Source organism: Eptesicus fuscus, chromosome 9 (assembly GCF_027574615.1).
Source record: "Eptesicus fuscus isolate TK198812 chromosome 9, DD_ASM_mEF_20220401, whole genome shotgun sequence".
NCBI classification, from domain to species: Eukaryota; Metazoa; Chordata; class Mammalia; order Chiroptera; family Vespertilionidae; genus Eptesicus; species Eptesicus fuscus.
The window spans coordinates 43,342,939-43,367,766 of record NC_072481.1 but is presented as its reverse complement, the minus strand read 5'-3'; the positions used below and the strand labels follow the sequence as shown (position 1 = coordinate 43,367,766).

At 42.4% G+C, this 24,828-nt stretch overlaps 1 protein-coding gene across 1 annotated transcript in view; it reads right to left on the bottom strand.

The window, feature by feature from the left end:
• Nucleotides 1-922: 922 nt before the first annotated feature.
• Nucleotides 923-24,828, bottom strand: part of PATJ (PATJ crumbs cell polarity complex component) — a 316,022-nt gene continuing 292,116 nt past the window's right edge. The window contains exons 43-45 of the mRNA XM_028142315.2: nt 11,282-11,388; nt 7,617-7,740; nt 923-2,919 (exon numbers count right to left, since the gene is read on the bottom strand). Coding sequence (XP_027998116.2) covers nt 2,773-2,919; nt 7,617-7,740; nt 11,282-11,388 — 378 coding nt within the window. The 3' untranslated portion in view covers nt 923-2,772. The remainder of the gene's footprint in view (nt 2,920-7,616; nt 7,741-11,281; nt 11,389-24,828) is intronic.

Genomic DNA, 24,828 nt, shown 5'->3' with positions numbered 1-24,828 from the left:
AAAGGTCAGAGCCAACCACTCTCTATCTAATTGAGACAATGGTAACTGAGGCAACTTCCCCATCTTATAATCATGTAAATCCTTACTGATATGATAATCCGCTTATTACCTGCCTAAGGGCTATGGGGGTATCCCATAGTCTCAATAAAAGGGATAGCAAGGCCAGAGCCTAGAAGTAGTCCTCCCAGTAGAGGTGGGCTCCCGCCTGGCCCCCCAATATTGCCAAATTAATACTTTTCTAGTCTCTTTTCATTTGTGTGCGGCCCTTCTCCAGAACCCGAACCTGAACTGGAACCCTGAACCACGAGGGACGTGAAAGGGGTTCCCACAACAATTAATACATGTGACAGCTATGAATGGGTCTCAGATTTAATAGGACACTGGAAAAACATGTGAAAAGTTGGATTTTTTTTCCTTTTCTATTAGGGGATAAAATGGCTGAGGAAAAAAACAAAATCAGATACAGAAATCAAACATTTTTTCATATATAATAAGACTCCATTTGCTTCTTAAACAACTATATTTATTTAAAATCTTAACATCTTGTACATACAAACATCCAGCAGTTTTGCTTTTCCTGGTTTACTTCCCTCCCACGCTAATTCCAATTAGTGATATTACTACTATACATAAATGGCCCAAATGAGGAAGCCAAAACGATATATGTGGCTGAGAGAACTCCTTTCACAAATTCCCATCTCTCATCATACCTCTTCGCTTGTTGGTATGTTCTGATGCAAAAAAGTGTTTTTGGCAAGGCTATTATTAATTAGGCATGCAAGCAGAGACAGGACCAGTTATGAGAAGCACTAGTTCTGTCAGTTTCCTGCAGCAAGGAGTATCAAGCATCACAATTCCTTTATTAACAGATTTTGAATAACATGACCTAAAGGGTAATGGGTAAAGACACACAACAACGATGTATTATTTCAAAATGTGTATTTAATGGCCATTCCATCAAAATCAAGCAGAATCACATTTCAAAAGTATACATATGTATATATCGTTTTGAGGTGCATTTTCAAGTTTTATATATATTGGGTGTCATTTCTTCTTGGATGCCTGAGCTGTTCTTGCAGATACAATTGACATAGAATGTCCAGAGGTTGATAGCTTCGCATGCATTGAAAGACAGGATCCTAACAATATTGCATATCTTGGATACATTAGAAATTTCAAAAGCCATGTGCAATTTCAGAAAATTTAATACCAATCATGAAAGACGTTTTCAACATAAAATTTAGGCACTCTAGACTTTGGAATAGCCACAAAATATTCCACCGAGAGTTAATGCACTTTGTGATTATATTTACTCAAAGATATTCTCCATTAAAACCTATACGTATTAAATACCATTTTAAATTAGAAAGGTAACTATTACATTTTGATAATTACTATGAACCACTTGCAGCATTGTGTTTTAGTGAAATAATGCCAACTACTTCCATTACTGATGCCGGTACTCATCCTCATGGTGTGTGTGTTTGTTTGTTGTTGTTGTTTTCACAGAAGGACCTAAAACAGGCACTGATAAGCAGCTCCCCATTTTTTTTCCTGCTAATACCTGAATAAGAATGTCCCTAACCACCCTTAAAGGTATGCTTGCATTTTCTGCTGTAGTTACTTTCTTAAAATGCAAAGCTACAGCGAATGGAGGCTTCCTGGAGACCAGGAGACATTAGCCAAGGAGCTGTCACGGATTCCTAGGCTCAGTTTATTTGCTCCGTCACTTTGTGGCTATGTACATTGTTCCATCTGTGTTCCTACAATCTGTGCTGCTAGACTGACCAGTCTGGAGCCAAGGGGAAGGATACTCAAATTTGTCACTCGGTGTTCCGGAAGGCCAAGGCCACCTAGACCTCGTCTGACTTGAGGCAAAACTTGCTGATCTCTGCAGTGTGGTTTTGGGGGTTTCCACCCCGTCTGAGGACTGAGGGGTGGGAATGATACTTGCCTACTGAGATGCCATTACCTCCAGATGAACTTCCCAGACTTGAACATAATTTCGCATTGTTAGAATTCAGAACATGGGTGCTAATTGTTCCTGTGGAGAATAAGGTGCTTTTGCTAGGTGGTCTGCATTTTTGTAACTAAGTAAATAATTCGAAAGCCTTTCAGAGTTTTCAGATTACAGTCTGCAAATTGACTCGTCATAATCACCAATGACTAATGTATAAAGATCTATCCCGAGAAATGAGTGTGAGACTTATTTGACTGTAAGTCGTACAGAAGAGAGCACAGTAATTTCCCACAGGAGAAGTTGGTATTTCATCCTGGGGATCACTGGTAAATTAATTACATGGCTAATGTTTTCTGGCGTACTTGAAGACACAATTAGCATAAGTAAATCAGGAGTGAGATGACAGTTGCTTAACATTTGTTTCTGTTCACCAGATGAGATCTGAGGTCACTGGTAAGCCCCTGTTTGAGTAGGGATGGGTAGAGCAGGGCGTACGGAATGAGTGGTTGTTAACGTCCGTTTCAGCAAATATAATCAGAACCAGTTACTACTAGTTGATAAACATCGATGTTAAATGCAAAGCAGATAAGACTCATTCAACTTCACCAAGAAGTGATGGATGCTGGGAAGCATTAGGGAGATGACTGTTGATGTGGGAAATCCACGGGAAGCTCAGCCATCTCTCCTGAGCAGAAAGGATGAGACAGTAAGAATCGGTAAAGGTGAGTTTCAGTTGAGGTTGCTTCTCATCCGCTCAGAGCTTCGTCTTCCTATGGGTGTTCTACATCTATCTTGTGATCAGGACCCGAGGCTCACGACAGCACAGTGAGGATTACAGTCCCTCTCTGGCGTTTTAGAATGGCCACAGCTTGCTCATGAGTGACACCTTCTAGAGTCTCGCCATTAACAGCTAAAATTTGATCACCTCGCTTCAATCGGCCGTCATCTGCAGCTGCTCCCTACAAACAAGAAACATTCCAGTTTAATCCAGGGCGAAGCAATTCAAAATCATATTAATAATATGGTGTGCATATTAAAAGAGTAACTTTAAAAATTACCAATTAAAGTCATTTCTAGGTAATATTTTTAAATTAAGAAACTTAAGAAAAATGTGGGATATGTTATTCGAATAGTCATTGAATAGTAACCTTAACTATGCATTGTTTAAACAACGTATTAGTAGAAATGTAATAACATCCATATTTCTTTTAATACAAGTAGGACCTTATTTCAATATTAAGTGCTAAATGGAATTTGAATGTCATTTTCATGAATATGTAATACACAAATGAAGGCAGAACTGAATCTGGCGTTAGTTTTATTATATGTATAGGGTTCCTACTGTGTTATTAACCTATCAGCTTTGTGGTGATCTGTCAAAAATAAATGTAAAAAAAATAATAAGCATAGCCTCTAAAATGGGTGAGTTGTATGGTATATGAATTATATCTCAACAAAGCTCTTCTATATAAACATACACAAAAGTGTAGCATGTCTAGAATTTTGCAATATCATAATCAAAAGCTTCAACTTCACGTATCTTCGATCATCTACATCAGTTTCTAAATGACTATGATCTTTATATACCCAGTTGTGCACGGCTCCTCAAAATGGCACCAGGCAAGTGAAACGTGGGCTTTTTTCCATTCTAAAGCTGAGGATCTAAAAATGCCACGAGAGTACCAGAAACATTTTGGGTGGGGAAGGAAAGAGAAGACCTAGGCTTTTCTCACCTGATGGGGTAACTGTGAACATCCTATGAAAAGTCAGTGCCATAAGGGGCCCACAGGTGCCCAGGACCTGCCTGACTCATTCAGAAGCTGAGCGAAGAGGCACTAACATCCCAGAGACCCGTGTCCACTGGAGGTGGAGGTCCTGAGTTGGTGGGTGAATTATTTAGAATTTCGAAACTGCGAAAGGGTAGAGTTCCTGGATAAAGCTGTAATAAAGAATACTCAAAACCAGGCTTTCACTGGGGGCGGCGGGGGGCGGGGAGAATTCCAAAATTAAATAACTTGCAACTTCATTAAAATCTTTTTTTACTTTTTTAAGAAGTGTGATAACTGTACTAAAGTCAGGATTAAACAAGTAACTCTAATGAATGAAATCAGAATTACTGGCTAACTGGACTTTATTAAATTTTACACTCTGAGATTTAAAGGCTTCAGTAAACCTCAGCTATTTGCGTAATTAGTTTTTTTAAAAGGCACGTTAAGCTCTTCAAGTTTTCATTTTCAGAAAGGCAAAAAAAGGATAACTTTTCAGCTTTCTAGGATCTGTACAATATTTCAGGTATTGTTATGCTTACGTGATAATTCCTACGGACCTGTATCTCCTCTCCTACACTATCAAATGGCATTTGAGGACTAAGCAGAGAAGAAAGAAAGAAATGGCTCGCAGACAGACCTCCATCTGGTTGGGAAGTGAAGCTTTTACCCACTCGCTGTGTCCCAGCTTGCTCACTTAGCCTTCCCTGCTCTGTAAATGGGCATTCGCTATCTTTCACCTGTTCTAAGGATTAAATGTATGGCACACAATATTTACTCAGTAATGGTGATAATATCATACAATGAAACTCCCGTGATGATCAAACTCATGCTCTTATATTTCACAGGCTCTGAAAAACTGCTCCCTAATTTTCAGGGCTGTTGAAGCTGTTAGGTCCATGGCTTTGTTTTGTTTGTTTGTTTGTTTGTTTGTTTTGCTTATGGTAAAATCTGACTGCTGAAGGGACTTGGACCTAAAGTTGGCTTTGATTCTGAAGTTTCCAACCAAACATCTGAAAGACAATGGAAGGTCCGGACACCCTCTTAATGAGATTGACTTAGTCTCGCAAATTCTATATACCCAAGTGCCTGCGATGCTTCATATTTCTAGAGTGGAAAGAGATCTTGATGGGCCAAATTAATTTCTTAGTTGAGTAAGAAATATTAAATGAGGCTTAGGACACCAAAAAAGTCACATAAAAATCCACACCCAAGCCCTGGCCAGGTAGCTCAGTTGGTTAGAGCATCATCCTGATACACCAAGGTTGAGGGTTTGATCCCCGGTCAGCACACATATAAGAAGCAACCACTAAATGAATAAATAAGTGGGACAACAAATTGATATTTTTCTCTCTCTCAATTAAAAAAAAAAAAAAGCCCTGGCCAGTGTGCTAAATGGTTAGAGCATTTTCCTGTGTATGAAAGGGTCAAGGGTTGAATTCTCTATCAGGCCACATATCCAAGTTTCAGGTTATCCCCAGATGGGGTGTGTACAAGAGGCAACTGATTGATATTTCTCTCTCTCTCTCTCTCTCTCTCTCTCTCTCTCTGTCTCTCTGTCTCTCTGTCTCTCTCTCTCTCTCTCTCTCTGTCTCTTCCTCCCTACCCCTTCCTCTCTGTCTCTAGAATCAATGAAAAATACACACACAAAACATATCTTCAGGTGAGGATAAAAAAAAATATCCACACCCTGTGAACATTTAAGATCTAGAAACCTAAAAAGACAAGCATTTTTAATAATATATGTTTGGTATTAAAAAACACAAAGCATATAGCTATAGTTTCTAGATATTCAAAATTTCTATGGGGAAATGTTTAGCTTAGTGTCAGAATTTGTTTTAGAAAGACTTTACTATTTAAAATAAAAATTCTTTTGCCAGTTTTTGGTTTATTGGTTCTTTTAAGAAAACTTTTAAATTTGGGTATATTGGCTCACTTTGACACATTAAAAAAAAGAAAGAAAAAGTCATCAAATGAAATCTTATAGAAAACTCTATGGAACAATCTTAACAATAATAACTTGCATTGGAATATTCTTTTATTGAGGCTGACTCAACTAAGTAGGCCATTAAGCTAGGGCTTTAGAACGTTTTCTTTTTTTAATTTAGAGCTTTTAATTTTCAGGTGTGCCTCACTTTACAAAAAAGGTCCACTCCTTACAAAATAAAACATGCTAATGACATTCAATATTTACTCTAATGCTAAGTGCTTCCTAAATGGGCACTTTCAATGGGGACCTTTAAAAAGGAGCATTTTGTGTGAGCTTCAGTCCATTCATTATTCCCACTACGCTGTCCCACTGTGATTTGACGGTTGCTTCTTTTCAAAAACCCACCAGCAGTGCATGGTCATTGCACTCTCAGCTGTATGTCCTGGTGAGTGACCCGACAAAAGCTGCCCAGCTCCGGCCCCACCAGTCTATGTGCCGGTGGAGACAGGTGTGGCTGGTGCAGGCCGCTGAACTCCGGGCCTCGGGTCCAAACCCTTAGAAGTTAAGCCGTCCTCTCCCTGGACCACAGCTGACCTCCCTACAGTGACGAAGTGAATGGTGATGACAACATTCTGGAGGGGCCTTTCGGAGGCGCAGGCGCAACTTGCTAAAAGGTGAGGGCTCACCTTGCAGCCTTTCCTCTCTCTGCATCTCCATAACTGGCTCCCTTAAAGGCAAAGTATAATAATGCCCCAAAGGAGTAATCATTGCGACTGCTTACGGTGGTGTCTGCAGGTGGCTGATCCACCTTGGGGATGATCAGACCAAGGCAGCACTGTTATCTAGAATGTTCCTAATTTGCCTCCCCCCTACCCTTTGGCCGGTCACCAAGTCCACAGATGCATGTTTAGGAATAACATGCCTTCTTAATAGGCATCTTAGCAAGATGGAAACAGGTGAGTACATCTGCAGCTGCCTAATGCGTCTCAAAGCCTGTGCCCAAGGACTTAGGGTTAGGTCAGGTCCCAGTTAGGCCCAATCAGCAGGTGATAAGATATGCACGGGGAAAAGAGGCCTTGTGCGGAGTGTATAGTATAGCTTTCTAGAAAGGGAAAGTACCAACTTTTTTTTTTTTTTTAAAGATCTTTGTCTTTAGGAAAGTGAAGCTAAAGGGGACAATTGGATCAATTAATAAACAAATGACTGTGATAAAACCAATGAGAAAATGGCAATATAAAAAAAAATGGCAATATCAATACTAAATGCTCTTCAAAGTTTATAATAAAATTACATTCCAACTTTAAAAATCCTAATGAAGTTAAAAATAACATCTAAGAGCCATCTGGAAGCATGCACGCCATGACCTTTGTGTTAAGTAGGATGCATTGGAATATCTAATCCCTGAAAACAGGATTATCTAGTCTTCATCTAACTTCCTGGGCTGGTCCTGCAGGTAAGTATTGTAAGAGAGAAACCACCTTAAGCTCAAGTGTCCTGAGGTTTTAGTGACAGGCAGCCATGAATGGTGCGCTGATCTGAGGCTTGTACAAAGCTTTATGCTATATGTCCCTCTTGTGTCTGCTACCTTTTCTTTCTTTTTCTTTTCTGCTACCTTTTCTTAAAGGAGAATACATCTAGCCCATAGCAATAGCAAGGTCAGCTTCCAAAGATCATGGTACTGCTCCTGATATTGTGTTTCGGAAAGAAGACAATCATTAAAATCTGCTAGCATCTACTTTTGTTACAGAATCCAAAGAAAATTACATCTCAGTGATTCCACTATTATAAAAGAACTCTTCTTTCACTAGTGTGGTACAGGAATTTCCTATAAGATTAAAATTAAATAAGCATACATGTACACATCCAGGTATAGCCCAAAATAAACCAAAGCACTTAAAAAAAAAATCTCACCTAGGTTTGATTAAAAAAAAAAAAGTACAGTAAAAAAGGAAAAAAATACCTTTGCAAATATAGTCTTGACATAAATTGGCAGGTCTCCATGGGGACTTCCATAACCCCCTACAATACTAAACCCCAATCCTTCAGAGCCTTTCTCCAAAGTAATAATCTTAGGTGGAGGTGTTCTGAAAACACAATGCATGCTGTTTAATTGAAGAGTAGATATTGAAAAGGAATTTCATTTTCATGGAAGAACACAGATTTGAGAGAGACTTTCATACTGCGAAACTATTAAGATCAAATCAAACTCTGAGAGAGCAATCTAGAAACATTTAAGAAAAAATTCCCATATCATGCTGGACTAATGACCAATGGTCTTGATGTTTTAGGGATTTCCCTTTCATACAACCCACTGTTTTTTATTTACAAATAAAGTCATGATCCTGAAATTGTCAAAGCATCCTTCTCTATGCTTAGTTTTAAACTCTTTAAGTTGACTGTTTAAACCTGAATGGAGCCCTGGCCCGTGTGGCTCAGTTGGTTGGGCGTTGTCCTGTGCAATGAAAGGTTATCAGTTTGATTCTGACCAGGACATATGCCCGGGTTGTGGGCTTGATCCCAGGTAGGGGGCGTGTAGGAGGCAAGCCAACTGATATTTTGCTCTCACATTGATGTTTCTCTACCTCCCTCTCCCTTCCTCTCTTTATAAAAATCAATAAAGATATTTTTAAAAGAAAACTGAACGGAACTGTCTTTACATCCTTAAAGAATGTGCATGGGGCATCATCTGAGCGGAGTGTAGACTGCCCGTCTGCAGGCGGACTTGTGTCCTGAGCAGGCGACGGCGGCCTGATAACTTAGTAAACTAAACTGCTGCTCTTTTTCTGCCTGAACACCCTCACGCACTTGCTCTGCCACTTCCATCTAAGGTGCGAAGTCATTCTTCAAAAGCCACCTGCACTGTGGCGCTCCCATGACCCCTTTGGGAGAGTTAGCTACTCCTTCTTGGTGCTCCCTCTGCACTCGGCCCAGGTGTCCATGATGGCCCTTGGGGTGTATTGTGATTAATCACCCCTCCTTCTCCCCTACCACTCTACGAACTCCTGAAGTCTTAGTCATCTGAGAATTCCTAGCACTACGCACTGTGCCTACAACAAGCTCAGGATCATGACTGTGTCAACGAGAACTGAAATCCAGGGGAGGAGAGAGAAGCCAAGGTAGGGCAAAAGGGATAAAGGCAATGTGTTTCAAATGTATCATTCAGATTTTCAAAGCTTCGTCCAGTGTGGAAGTCATCTCTCTCAGAAACAACATGGCTAAACATTAAATTACCTACGTGAGCTCAAGGAGCTCAATCTAAGCTTAACTCATACCAGCCTCTGATTCCCAAATGTGGCTGTCCACAGGTAAACCAACACCTGAAGGGACTCCGGGATCGCAGACCCTGTCGTTCTATCTCTGAAGGAGGCTCACACCTGTAGCCTGGCAGCACCGCTTGTTCTGCGGCAGCACCCATGTCCAGGAGGCAGAGCCAGGTGGTGTAAACTCAGCCTTTCACATGTTTAGAAAAATTTGCAAAACTGGGGTACAAGCAACCCTTGAGTATGCTGTTCTGTCTGACTAGAATATTCTTCCCTCTCCCCCTTCCCAATTTCGCCTGGCTTATTTCAGGCTTGATTTTCAGTTGTTTGTTGAAGTTCTTATTGGCTGTGTATACCAGGCATCCATAGTAATTGCCGAATGTCTATACCATATAAATTGTTGACTGTTTTGAATGCAATTCCTGCTTTTTCCAATTACTATAAAAAACTCAGCTTTAGCGTTAGTGCCTCCAAGTACACTCCCTAACTGAGTTGTGCTCCTCTTCCATGGGTTTACAGGACCCTGGGCTTCCTTCTCTCTCCCACTGAACTTAGCTCTCTGATACTTATCAACTCTTTTATAACCACAGATTTATGGGTCTCTGGCAGTTCCTTGAGGACTGGGGCAATGCCTTCACCTATGTTTCTAAATTTGAATCCTCGGGACGCAGCACTTATACAGTGTCGAGCCTTAGGAAGGCACTAATAAATATCCGATGAAATAATGATGAATTATCCCCTACAGCTGAATGGTAATGACGTCATGAATAAGGCCCTACCTTTCATCACTTGGTCGCTTTATAAGTACTCTCAGTAATGACTCACTGGCTAGACATGATCTTGATTTGTTTCCTCTTTCAAACATAAGCCCCCATTTCCAAGAATATTGAAATGGGAGCCGAGATGTCTAAAGCCATTGTTTTAGAACTAGCCCCTGGGGGCCACCAAATCATTAGAGACCTTCCTAATCCCATCTATTGCCAATTAGAGACCTGTTTCAGGGGGAGAGGGAGGAATGCGTTCCACTTCTCAACTGGCAACATCAGATGGACTTTGCCTCCATTTATCTCACATTTTCAATTAGTTATAATTTTTCATCTAGAATACTAATAAAAAAATCTCTGAATGTTAACAGTGGTTGGATTATAAGTGATTTAAATTTTCTTAAGCTAGTGGTTCTCAACCTGTCAGGAGCTGTGCAGCTGTGGAATCATAAAAAATAAAAAATAAAAGATATCGTTTGGCATATATGGCTCAGTGGTTGAGTGTCAACCTGTGAACCAGGAGGTCATGGTTTAATTCCTGGTCAGGGCACATGCCTGGGTTTCGGGCTTGAGCCCAGTAGGAAGAGTGTAGGAGGCAGCCAATCAATGAGTCTCATCATTGATGTCTCTCTTTCTCCCTCTCTCTTCCTTTCTGAAATCAATACAAATTTTTAAAAAATGGGTATCAAAAACTGTTAAATGTATACTACTCTTCCTATAAGGGTCCTGACTTTTTTTTTTTTTAAAGAAAGGGCTATTTTTAGCTTGAAAATGTTATATTTTCATGTATTTGTCATATTTTAAAAGCATGACTTATTACTTTCATAATGAGAACATAGTAAAATGAACTTCATTTAATATTCTTTCCTCAAGAAAAACAAATCCAAAAGTGTCATTTAAATTGATAAAATACCAGGAAAAAGTTGGGAATGGCTGTGATCACCAGATCTTTCCAATAAACCATTCAGATCAGTCAACAAACATTTATGGAGCACTTATTGGTGACCAGGCAGTGCTGGTACTGAGAGGAATAACTAGGCAGCATTTCTTGAAGGGCGGGTCCTCTGCCTCTCTGTAGCCCACTGCAGACCACCCACTCAGAATCTGAGAATGGGCCCATCGAAATTAGCATTTTAAAATATGCTCTTTAGATTATTATTATGCACATTCTAGTTTGAGAAACACTGCCTTAATGAGCAACTTTCATGGTAATGACTTGTTTTAATGAAGGATGCCAGCAAGTGCTACAAGATTTTGCTTAGAAAACTGAGGAAACCCAGTTCCTTGCATAATCGACAGGGTGCACTTGGGCTGTAATTCTGTGGTTTCTTGGGGGAGAAGGCCTAGGCACATGTCAAAGTGACCAGACGCAGGGCGTGCAGGCCATGCACCAACAGTCTGTTAAGAACTTATCCAGTGGAACAAAGCTCTGTCAGAAATGAGGAAACCCTGTACTCTCTTGGAGACTGTCTACAAATTAGAAAAGTAGTGTGCACTTTCCCCTCCTCTTCTTCAGGAAGTATGCTCTAGATTAAGCTGGAAAAGGTCTCACTGAGCATTGCCCACACACATAATAGGCACTTTGCTTCTAGAACACTTACTCTGTGTCTTCCAGTTGGTGGTCAGCAGTGGGTGAACCAAGGTGGTAGCCCGTAGACAAGTTTTCAAGCTGAGTTGCTATGGCGCTTATATTGGTATCTGCTACAACCTGGGGGAAAAGTTAGCACAAGACAAGGCATTATAAGTCAGGGTAGAATTAGAGAAACCATAGTATATCCAACGGTCAGTTCTCATTCCTCATCTTATTCAACCCATCTGCAGCATTTGACACAGTGACTTACTCTCTCTCAAACTAGTTTCTTCATTTGGCTTCCATGACACCGCACTAGTCAAGTTTCCTTTGGACCTTCTGGCCATTTCGTCATATCTCCCAAACCTCTCCCTCTGAGTGCCACAGGGCTCACCCATCGCTTCATATTTGAATGTGTGGGAAGGAAGTTTGTCTGTTTGGTTTACTACTGTATCTCTGTATTTTAGTTGTATTTCCACTTTGGTCCTGAGAGAGTGTCAGTGCAACTTCCACTTACTCCTGTAATCCATTACTACTGTATCTCTATTATGAAAAACTATCCAGTATATATTAGGTGTTTGATTAATATTTGGTGAATGAAAGAAAGAATGAATATCTCTATGATTTTCCTTTAAAATCTTTTATGATTGATTTTAGAGAGAGGAGAAGAGAGAGAGAGAAAGAGAGAGGGAAATATTAATATTTTTGTTCCACTTATTTATGCCTTCATGGTTGATTCTTGTATGTGCCCTTATTGGGAAATCAAACCCACAACCTTGGACAATGCTCTACCCAACTGAGCTACTTGGCCAGGGTCTGATTTGCCTTTTAGATGGTCCCAAAAGTATAACGGAATAACATTTAAACATTCACCTTGTATTTCTACCCTGAAAAAACCATTCCAAAGCATTCAGAAGAAATATGGAATAGCTCTGACAGCCCATACTAGGACACAGAAAGGAGTTCTGCTGTTCAGTTTCTCCCACTTAAATGACGCCGTGCCCGAGTTCCAGCTTCCTCATCTGTCAGGTGGGAATCATAAAAGCCAGCGTTGTCTGCTTAGCCTGAAGTTGTATTCACCTCAGAGTTATCAGAGCTTCTTTCTCAAGAGCTCCTGGGCTACCCATGCTCCTGATCAATGGTTCTTCCAAGTTATTATCCTCAGTGCACAATGACAGTGAAGGGACTAAGCAGTGCAAAGGAGCTTGATTTGATTGCAGTTTCATAATAAACCAACAGAGGGCGCGGCTGCCTGTACGCTTGGTTGTATCTGTTAATATTTAGAAGGAAAGCAAGTGACAGGCCAGCCCCGGCCCCAGCCCCGGGTGAATCAGAACACATTTTGGGTGAAGCACCCTACTCTGGGGGAAAACACGGCTAAGTGCAAGTTACAGGATATTCTGGAATACCATCATAGAAAGAATGACTAAATGAACAGGGGGGGTATTTAGAATAAGAGACAAAGAGGAAATGACAGATTCTCCCTCCTCACAACAGCCCTGCCTCTGACCACCAGCCCCTTTCACTCTCCACCACAGCAAGTGTTTTGAAGTTGCCTTTGCACGTGACCTCTGTAATCTTGCCTACTCTTAGCCTACACCATCTTCATAAACCCACTCCACTCCACCTTCCATCCCCATCACCTGGCCCAAATGTCCATGGCCCGCCGCCTCTCTGGCTTTGCCCACTTTTCTAAGTCTTTGCTCTCTACTCACCCACTCTGATTCAGTCCTGGGCCCACTTCCCACTTGCACACGCAGGGTCTAGGTGACAGCATACACATTCCTATAGCTTTGAATGTCAACAACGTGCCAACAATTCTCAGCCTAGTTGTTAAATGCAATTGTCAACTTAACATCTGCATTTTAATATCTCAGGGGCTTATTAAAATGGATAATTAATAAGCCCCTGAGATATTACAATGCACACAAGCAAATCCAAACTCTTGATCCAAAAGCAGAATCCCTTCAATTTATTTTTACTCTAGTTTTCTACCTTTTAGTAGATGGCACCTCTAGCTGACTAATTAGAAATCCACTAGTTATAATATTGAAAACTAGAGACCCAGTGCACAAAATTCATGCACGGGGGGGGGGAGGGGCGGGGAGGAGGGGGCGTGTGTGTGTGTATCCCTCAGCGCAGCCTGCACCCTCTCCAATCTGGGATCCCTCTCACAAACTAGGACTGCTGGCTCCCAACCGCGTGCTTGCCTGGCTGCCTGATTGCCCCTAACCATTTCTGCCTGCCAGCCTGATCATCCCCTAACCACTCCCCTGCCAGCCTGATTGATGCCTAACTGCTCCCCTGCCAGCCCAATTGCCCCTAACTGTCCTCCCCTACAGGCCTGGTCACCTCCCACTGCCCTCCCCTGCTGGCCCGGTAACCCCTAACTGCCCTCCCTTGCCAGCCTGGTCACCCCCAACTGTCCCCCCTGTGGCCTGATCACCCCCAACTGCCCTCCCCTGCAGGCCTGATCACCCCCAACTGCCCTTCCCTGCAGGCCTGGTCCCCCCCATCTGCCCTCCCCTGCAGGCCTGGTTCCTCCCAACTGCCCTCCTCTGCAGGCCTGGTCCCTCCCAACTGCCTTCCTCTGCCAGCCTGGTCACCCCTAACTGCCCTCCCCTGTAGGCCTGGTCCCCCCACAACTGCCCTCCCTTGCCAGCCTGGTTTCCCCCAACTGCCCTCCCCTGCAGGCCTGGTCCCTCCCAACTGCCCTCCCCTGCTGGCCTGATCACCCACAACTGCCCTCCCCTGCAGACCATCTTGTGGCAGCCATCTTGTGTGTTGGAGTGATGGTCAATTTGCATATTATTCTTTTATTAGATAGGAGGCTACTTGATTGCTGGCTGGTGACTGTCCAAATGGAAAGGAAGCTAGGAAGCTAACCATTCAGGTGTTACTCTCTGAGTATCAGCCTGTTAGCTCCCTCTCTCACCAGCCACATGTAATCCATCACCAAATCCTCTGCAGTCTATCTCCAAAATAGGTCTCAAATCTGTTTAGTTTTCATCTCCATGGTGACAATCTTAATTCAACTCACCATCAGCTGCCTTCTAACTGGAATCCCCATTCATCCCCTTCAAATCTCTCTATCACACAACAGCCATTTATCTCTTTAAATATAAATTGGATAATGTCACTCCTCTACTTAACACCTTTCAATGGTCTACCTTAGTACTTGGAATAAAATTGACACTCCCTAATTATACACACAAAGGTCCTCCCCTTGCCTACTTGTCTAATCCCATTTATCTCCTTCCTCTCCACCCTAATTCCACAGTTCTCTGGGATCCACTGCTCCTTCATCCCCACATTCCCTCCCCGCCCCCCTACCCCAAACCAGCCAGCCTGGCATTAGCTTTGGAGTCATTTCCTTTACACAAGCCTTCTCTGGCTACCCATGTTTATGTATATTTCTTCTCTTTTCCTCTCCACAGGACTCTCAAAGTAGTTCTCACAAATTGTGACGTGTATTTGGGTGACTATCATTACCATCCAGTCACAGGATTCATTGAAGATAAGGGCTGCTTCTCAATGTTAATGTGCCTGGCACATAATTGCCTAGTGAGTATTTGTAGAGTGAATCCAAAACCCTCCTAAGGAGTAGGGATTATGACACTCAATTTTCTGAATTTCCACAATACAGAGCGAGACTGATAGAGGTTACAATGGAATGGCGCATAAGCACCCCACCAAAGCAAGCACTCAAGTAAAGACACAAAATTAATCAGTTTGGGGTGTGGTGAAGGGGATTCCTAGACTTGGTGGGAATTTGGACACGTACTTTCAGCTGACCCAGCAACAGGCCATCTGTTGTGGGGTTGATGAAGATCTCATGGCAAGCTGTTCGATTCTTTATTCATTTATTCTATATATAACAGTACCACTATTAAGCTGAGCACTTACTTTATGCTGAGCATGCTTCTGAGTCCCTACCTGTGGGTGCCATGATTATTCCCATAGTACAGACAGAAACACCTGAACAGGGAGGTTAAGTAACTTTCTAACATGAGCTAAGGAGTAAAGGTTGAATTCAAATCCATGCCATTTTACTCTAGAATCTAGTGCTTTTAGTCACGTGCAGAGTGAGGCAAATCACCTGGTGTGAGAGGAAAGACTTCACTTTTTATTTTTAATTTTTTCTTTTTTGTTGTTGTTGTTATTATTTATTTTGTTTTGTTTTTTTTAAGAGGGCACAGACGTCACAGTACAGATATGGAATGAGGGGAGGGAAGGAGAGGGGAAGAGGGGCCGAGAGATAGTCTAACAGCTGGTGCAAATAGAGCAGGCAGTCATCATGGCCTGTGCTTGGCAGCAGGCAAGAAAACATCATCCCATTCCCCTATACCACACGGAGAGGGCTTGGGTGCGGGAGACAGATACCCCACAGATATTCTAGAATAAAACTTTTTAACTTTTACCAAGAAAGATACTTTCAAGAGTTCATGAAATCAGCCATACAAATTATGAAACCAAAGTGATAGTTCAAATTATGAAACCAAAGTGATAGTTCAATTTTTGCTCATTTTTTAAAATCTAGCTAGAAAATGTGAGAACACTTCTACAACATCATTTTGCAGAAAAAAATCACATTCCTCCAAAACATCAAGGCCTCCAGCTCATCCCAGAACCCTGAAATAAAAAGAGTCTCCCAACCACTTATAATATTAAATCTGAGATCCGCCTAAGATCCTAGGAGCAGTTAGGGGTTACCAGGTTTGTGCCTATTTTGTAGGAGTGGAACCCAAGGGGCTGAGTGGGCAACGAGAAGGATTTTCGTCAACTGCTAGGTCTTTGGCAGGAAGATAAGGAGAGCACAAACCTGTTACCCACAGATGACTTTGTAGCCCCAAGGCATTGTTGGTCTCCCAAGTTGATCTGCCGTCCCAGGGATTAATTTATGAAAGGGGATAATCTCATTTCCAAGTTTTTCTGATTTGCCCTCCCAGGGATTAACTCGTGAAAGGGAATAATAATCTGATCTCGGAAGGAGGTATATGTTCAGCTGGATACAAGTTCAAGAAGATGTGGTCTATGAGTATTGGCTCAGCTCTGCGTCTGAAGTGCTTGCTCTTGCCCCACCAACACCTGGGACTGAACAGCATGGAGGTAAGGCTAGGGGAGATCTATTTGTGTGTTTTGAAGTAGGGGAAGGCAGACAGGCTAACGAAAAACTTATTAAAAAAAAAAAAAAGGATATCTTGAATTCCTGGGTACAAACTTCTGTGGTAGATTCAGAGGATAGAGATGGGAGCAGAGGAAACCAAGGGACAGCAAATGTGTTCCCTGCCATCTAAAAACAGGCTTGCGATCGATGCCATCTACTGTGGGGGGCAGATGTGAACACGTGCCGTTCAAAGTGGAGGCTCGGAGTTCCTTAGATGATTGGTATTAGGTCTGCACAACTTGAATGTGTGGTTCAAGAGCTGTGGTGTCCGGAGTCTGGAGTCTTTGGACCTGGTTAGGGCCAACTCCAACTCTTTTTAAAAAAAATAACATAATTTTATTTATTTCAGAGAGGAAGGGAGAGGGAGAGAGATAGAAAAATCAATGATGAGAGAGAATCATTGATCAGCTGCCTCCTGCACCCCCCACACTGGGGATTGAGCCCGCAACTTAGGCATGTGCCCTGACTGGGAATCAAACCTTGACCTCCTGGTTCATAGATTGATGATGGATGTTCAACCACTGAGCCATGCTGGCCGTGCCAACTTTTTTTTTTTTTAACTTAAAAAGGAAATGTTTTTATAGATTTTAGAGAGAGAGGAAGGGAGAGGGAGAGATATAGAAACACCAATTGGCTGTCTCCTACATGCCCTCTACTGGGGATCAAGCCCGAAACCTGCAACCTGGGCATGTGCCCTGACTGGGAATTCAACTGGAGACCTTTTGGTGCATGGGATGACAACCAATCAACTGAGTCACACTGGCCAGGGCACTAGCTCCAACTCTTAACAGTTTTGCACTCGGATGTCGAGTGTGACTCGACACGGTTAGCATCAGTAGCAGGAATAGAGAAAAAGCAAGCGAGTGCAAAGGGTTAAGATTGGAAGCCTATGGTCTGGCTTTTTACAGAGCAGCAACCCACGTTCCTCTCATCTCTCATCCCTGGAGACCTGGAGATGTGGCAGATATCTCCCTCGCTTCCCATTCATCCTGCAAAACCATTCACCTAGCTCAAATCCTCTGGGTCTTTCAAGTTCCTCCTATTGTTGCACATAGCACTGCTATAGAAATCTTTAAAGTGGTTCTGTAAGGGAGGTCACTAGATATGGAATTGCTGGGTGACATTCACTAAATTGAACAGATCTTCCTAAGTTACCAGTTTAAAGTTTCACCAGGCATTTAATGAAAGTACTTTGTTTTCTTACATCCTCCCCAACTTATGATCAAAACCTTAATAAGTGTCTACCTGAGGCGGCTGACCTGAAGGAGGAAATCCCTTCATCTGAGGAGAGGAAGGCGGCTGATCTGAAGGAAGAAATCCCTTCATCTGAGGAGAGGAAGGTGGCTGATCTGAAGGAAGAAATCCCTTCATCTGACCTGAAGGAGGAAATCCCTTCATCTGAGGAGAGGGAAGCGGCTGACCTGAAGGAGGAGGAGGAGGAGGCAATCTCTGTACCTGAGAAGGTGACTTATGAAAGGAAAGAGGAGGAAACCACCCCACCAGAGGGGGAGACTTGTAAAATGAAAGACGGGGAAGAAGCATTATCTGCTGAGCCCGAGGAACATGCAGAGACCTTTGAATTAGTGGAAGAGGAAGAACCAATAAGCATGTTTCCCCCTCAGACTGTAATTCATCTTTACTTTGCGTTCCCCCCTCCAACTGCACCCACCCCTCACTCGGTGTTCCCCCCTCCAACTGCACCCACCCCTCACTCGGTGTTCCCCCCTCCAACTGCACCCACCCCTCACTCAGTGTTCCCCCCTCCAACCGCACCCACCCCTCACTCAGTGTTCCCCCCTCCAACCGCACCCACCCCTCACTTGGTGTTCCCCCCTCCAACTGCACCCAACCCTCACTCAGTGTTCCCCCCTCCAACCGCACCCACCCCTCACTCGGTGTTCCCCCCTCCAACTGAAACCACCTCTCACTCTGTGTTCCCCCCTCCAATAGGGTTTTCCCATCAACATCAATTTCCTTCTTAAATTCTGTCTCCTCCTTAAACTGCTTTCTGTAGGGAGGTATTCATTCAGATACTCTCTCATGCCTTGTCTCCTTGTGGCATTTGATATTTAGGTTATAAGCAAAATTAAATCCAGTCAGAATTGTATTTCTATATTAGAACAATATATGTTTAATAAAACGTCTAATTGAGCTATAAAGCACAGGTCTTTATTGCACAAATCCTAGGATGAGTACTTTTCCTTAAAAATAGGTTTGGGGGATTACGTTTTGGAGAATCGAGAAGTCAAAGTATTTTCCAGATAACTACAATATTACAATGCACAAGAGCTTGAGATCCTTGCTTATAACTTTCCAGAGCTGCCGATCATGTAAAGGAATACGATTAACCCTTAGATTTGTTAGGACTCAAATCTTGCAGTACAAAATATGAAGTTAGCACTCAGACCCAGCATGGATCCAGAGGGCAGGCATGCTGAAAAAGACAGGAAGACTATCCAGGTAAGGAGATTTCCAGCGAAAGCTGGCATCTTAAGATAGAGGTGCATCACAGAAGAACAATTAAGAAAGGCTTTCCTGGCCCTGGCCGGGTAGCTCAGTTGGTTAGAGCACTGCCCAATATGCCAAGGTTGCAGGTTTGATCCCTGGTCAGGGCACATACAAGAATCAACCGATAGAAACCAAGATGGCGGCATAGGTAAATACCTAAACTGCTACCTCACACAACAATTTCAAAGCTACAAATAAAAGCCAAAATGAACATCATCCAGAACCACATGAAAGCTGGCTGAGTGGAAATTCTACAACTAGAAGGAAAGAGGAAAGCACACGAAGAATCAGAGGAGCTGCAAAAGGCTGAGGTACGGAGACACACACGTGGGTGGCTGAGTGCCTGGCTGGCTTTCTCTAGCAGGAAGGAGACAAAAGCTCCCGATGGTGCTGAACCTTAGTTCTGACTGCAATGAACCCCAGTTCTGGGCGAGACCCTGGGGATCCAGGCTTATAAGGGGGGAATCTGGAATGTCAGGTGGAAACTCAGGAGCCGCAAAAGGCAGAGGTCTGGAGGCACGTGTGCAAGTGCGCGCAGGGAGGACTGACTGCTGACTGCACCACTGGCTTTCTCTAGTGGATGGGAAACAGAAGGTCCCGACTGCGCTGAACTCCAGTACCGGGCGAGAATCTGGGAATCCAGATTAATTGGGGGAGAAATTGGACTATCTGGCAGTGGGTGAAACTTGAGGGCGGCTTACTCTTAGAGGTGCTTGCAGCAATTACTGAGGGACACTGAGACCCAGGGGCCTCATAGGGCAGGGCTGACAGGAAGCCAAGACTGTCTTCTTAGCTCTGAGACTCCACTCCGCCCTATCCAAGCTGAGCACAGAGGCTTTTGCAATTTTGCAAGTCTTGTCTCAAGGCTGTCTCCAGCACAGAAGTTCTCCCGGCATAGACACGGCTGATCCTCACAGCCAATTGGCCTAGAAGTCAATCCCTCCCAGTGATACCAACAACAATCAAGACTTAACTACAACAAGGCTGTACACACAGTGCACCAAGAGTATCCACCTCAGGTAACTGGGGAGGCCGAGCCACTGGGCAATATAGGACACCTAGCACATAAAGCTACCCTGTCAACTCAGGGAAGCAGCGAAAATGCAGAGACAAAGAAACAGATCACAAACAAAAGAAATGGAGGAAAACACACGACTGTATATAGAGTGCAAAACCACGGTTATAAGGTTTTTCAAGAATTTCCTAGAAAAGGCCAATAAATTTAGCGAGACCCTTGAGGATATGAAAAAGGACAAACTAGAAATTAAACATACACTGACTGAAATAAAAAATATTATACAAAGACCCAACAGCAGACTAGAGGAATGCAAGAATCAAGTCCAAGATTTGAAATACAAAGAAGCAAAAAGAAAAAAGAATCCAAAAATTTGAAGATAGTGTAAGAAGCCTCTGGGACAACTTCAAGCATACCAACATCAGAATAATGGGGGTTCCAGAAGAAGAGAGAGAGCAAGATACTGAAAACCTATTTGAAGAAATAATGACTGAAAACTTCCCCCACCTGGTGAAAGAAATAGACTTAACCTTTTGCACTCGGATGTCGAGTGTGACTCGACACAGTTAGCATCGGTAGCAGGAATCAAGAAAAAAGCAAGCGAGTGCAAAGGGTTAAAAGTCCAGGAAGCGCACAGAACCCCAAACAAAAAGAATCCAAAGAGGACCACACCAAGACACATCATAATTAAAATGCCAAGCGCAAAAGACAAAGAGAATATTAAAAGCAGCAAGAGAAAAACAGTTACCTACAAGGAGCACCCATACAATTGTCAGCTGATTTCTCAACAGAAACTATGCAGGCCAGACGGGAATGGCAAGAAATATTCAAAGTGATGAAGAGTAAGAATTTACAACCAAGATTACTCTACCCAGCAAAGCTATCATTCAGAATTGAAGGTCAGATAAAGAGCTTCACAGATAAGAAAAAGCTAAAGGAGTTTATCAACACCAAACCAGTATTATATGAAATGCTGTAAGGTATTCTTTAAGAAGAGGAAGAAGAAGAAAAAGGTAAAGATAAAAATTATGAACAACAAATACATATCTAAAAATCAAGTGAATTAAAAACCTGATGAACAGAATAAACTGGTGAATATAATAGAATCAGGGGCATAGAAAGGGAGTGGACTGAAAATTCTCAGGGAGAAAGGGGTGTGGGGGGTGTGAGAAGAGACGACAAAAATCGTACACCTATGGATGAGGACAGTGTGGGGGAGGTAAGGCAGAGGGTGGGGTGGGAACCGGGTGAAGAGGAGCTATGGGGGGAAAAAAGAGGAACAATTGTAATCTGAACAATAAAGATTTATTAAATAAAAAAATAATAAAGTGCCATATAGAGCACAAGATTTGGAATAAAAAAAAAGAATTAACCAATGAATGCACACGTGGAACCACATATTGATGTTTCTTTTTGTCTCTCTCTCTTCCCCCACTCCCCTGTCTCTAAAAAAATCAATCAATCAATCAACAATTTAAAAAAGAAAAGCTTGCCTCATCCCACATCTGGCATTTGGTGTAATGAAGTAGAAAGCACACCAGCTTAAAGTTTTTATTTAGAAACTAGTCATACCCTAGACCAGTGGTTCTCAACCTTTCTAATGCTGTGGCTCTTTAGTACAGTTCCTCATGTTGTGGTGACCCCCAACCTAAAATTATTTTCGTTGCTACTTCATAACTGTAATTTTGCTACTGTTATGAATTGTAATGTAAATATTTGTGTTTTCCGATGGTCTTAGGCTCTACAGCAGCGGTTCTCAACCCATGGGTCACCTGGGAAACTTTAAAATATCCCGATGTCCATGCCACATCCCAGACCAATTAAATCACCAGGGTGCTGGAATCAGATTTTATTGTGTAACCAAGGTTAAGAATGACTCACAAACCAGTCCCTTAATGATACTCCCAATCCAATCCCTCTTTCTCCTCTACTGGAATTTTTCTGGACCCAATTGGTAACTGTGCTGATTTGTTCTAAGTTCAAATCCTCAACCTGATCAGCATGGCTCAGCAACCTGCTCAATGCAACCAACATGTACTAGGCATCTGCTCTGGGCCAGGCCCTGAGCTAAGGCACAGACACTGTCCCCACTGTGGATAAGTTCATGGTCTTTGGGTGAACCATCATGAACACTTCCTCTTCTTGATTGAAGAGTTTCTAAACAAAGGATTTCACAGATTTAAAAAGAGGGGATGAGAGTTGTGGTGAAATGGGTATTCCAGGCATAGAGGAAAATACGTGCAAATCTTTTACTCATCCCTGCTCCAGTGGGTCTCAGGCTGGTCTCTAAAAGAGCAACATCAGCAATATCTGGGGGCTTGTTAAAAATGCAAATTATTGGATCCCACTCCACTCCTATGGAATCATAACTGGGGGTGGGATCATCTCAAGGTGATTCTAGAGTTTACTAAACTTTAAGAAGTGTTTGTGTCCCTCGTTTGGGCATCATAATGCCGGGGTTCTTTTCCCAGCCTTACAAAGGGTTCAGCATTCTGGAGAAAGGGGCTTCTTGTAGATGAGTAAGAAGGAGTCCAAGGAGGAAAGATATTTTTAAAAGGTATTTGGGGTCAGAGGAACTTCAGCTAAAAGGAACTAGAAGACTCTCCTCCTTCACTCAGGACCCTGCTTTTATTCACACTGATTTATCCTAAGGCAAGGTGGAAATATACACTTCAAAGGGTAAGGTATCAAAGGGTAAATACAAAAGCATTATCAGTTTGGGGAATAGCCTACAACTATTCAGGTGTTTGGCTAACAGGAGGCAATAAAATGCCCTGAGCTGTCTGGCAGTTAACAATCCTATTCAGGTTTGGGGGAAGTGCCATTTAGCCATTTCCAACAGGTAAACTACATTTGACTCAACCCTGTTGAGCTCCCCAAGCTTCACCAACCTTTTGGTGAAACTCTTGTAATTATTACATGCTGGAATTGGTTCTCAGCACAGAAGCACTTCTCTCAAATACCAAAATCTTTTCTTTATTCACTCTTAGAAAATGATCACCCTAAAAGAGAAGCCATCTGATTCAAACTCCCCTGAAAAAAAATTTTTCTTCTATCTCCTTTGCTCCCAATTACTCCCTGGCTCTCTACTGACTTGCCACCAACTCTAAAAGAAAGAACTCAATTGTATTAAAGATTGTCAGTGATTTATCTGCCAGTTGTAGTGACTTTTCTATAGTTTTATTTACTTTTGCCTCGTTGGTAAGTGTGCTATTCTTAAAATTCTTTTATTCCTTAGTGTCTAGGAACTGTATTTTTGACTTCTGGTCCTTTTCTATTTTATTTCTCCAGGTAATTTCTTTTTGTATGTACATGATAAAAATTTAAATAATACAGTACACAATAAAAAATTCAACGCTTTCACTCCCTAGAGACACACTGAACTTTTTTTAATTCTAGAGATATAAGCTAAATGTTATGCTGGTAAGCCATTTTTGAAATTTACCATCTTTCAAAAAATGTTTTATTGATTTTTATTTAGAGAGAGAGAGAAACATCGATTGGCCGTTGGCTATCTCTGGCATGTACCCCAACTGGGGACTGAACCTGAAACCTGGGCATGTGCACTGACCGCGAATCAAACCAGCGGCCATTCAGTGAACCAGTATCTATGAAGTTTAACGTGGCAGGCAGGGTGGATGTCGACCTAAAAAATCTGCCGATGGCTTAGATTACCCTGTCTGTTTCCTGCATGAGGTCCCCCCGCCCCTTCCGCCCTCCCGCCCCACCGGCAACACGTTTCGTGTGCCTGCTGGACATCTCTCCACCTGGAGGTTCCAAACTGCAATGTTCTCTTCTCTCCCAGCACACTCTTCCTGAATTTCCTAGATTGGTCAATGCTCCCTCAATCCACCTATTTTCCGATGTTTTAAAGTGTTTGGAAAATCTCTTACAGAACCCAGAACAAGACTCACAGTTTTCTTTGGTGATAAAAATCCCTCATATGCTCTTTTATCCTCTATGTTCTAAAAAAATAAAGAGTGAAAAAAAGGTTTTTTTTCTTTAAGCAGAGAGCCTGAATTACCTGATTTTATCCAAAAAAAATTCTATAGTACTTTTATAGACAAAAGAGCTGAACTGACAAATTACCAAACTACAGAAGCAAATATGATTGGAAACATTTTCAATGACCCCTCATAGCCAAATCAATCTCCAGTGACCAATCTATAACTGGGAATAAGGAACCATCAGACTTGAAGGTTACGCATATCTACCTCCTTATTACGCCTGGAGATGGCAATTTAAACTGTGAGGAGAAGCTTCCAGAAGTGCTGGTTGACTCTTCCCCTCTTTCCCCCCTTCTCCACGCTGCAGTCTGTTGACCCAGACCTTGATCTTCCCTATGCAATTAGTAGCTGTTGACTGCTTCGCAGATACACTGGCAATAGTCTTTTTCACATCGTCAGACACAATTGTCTGGCTTTCCCTATGGTTCTGTCAATAGGCTGGCTCATCTGATAGTATAAACAATTACCTAGTGACAAGTGAGCTGTGAGCATTGGATTGCCGGTACTACTTCCACTCTGTTTTAATTAAAGCAAATACTCTAGGCAAGGGGAAGGTGTCTGATGCAGAACATGAGAGTCTCCTGGGCTTTGTGTCTAAAGCCTTTGGCAGCACATATGCTCCATACTCCTAACTGTGCACATTACACTGTCAAAGCCCAAAGGATTCCCTTGAGCTTTTAATAACACATGTTAAAAAAAAAAAAATAACACCAACTCATGTGATTCATGCAAGAGAATATCATTTTCTTCTTAAAATGCAGACCTAGGAAAAATAAGGAACTCCTTCAAGAGTGTGTTCATAGTGACAACTTGGCTGAATGGAGCGCTAATTCCGCATGGGCGAGCATGAGTTCATTTTCATGCAAGGTGCTTTTTATAGT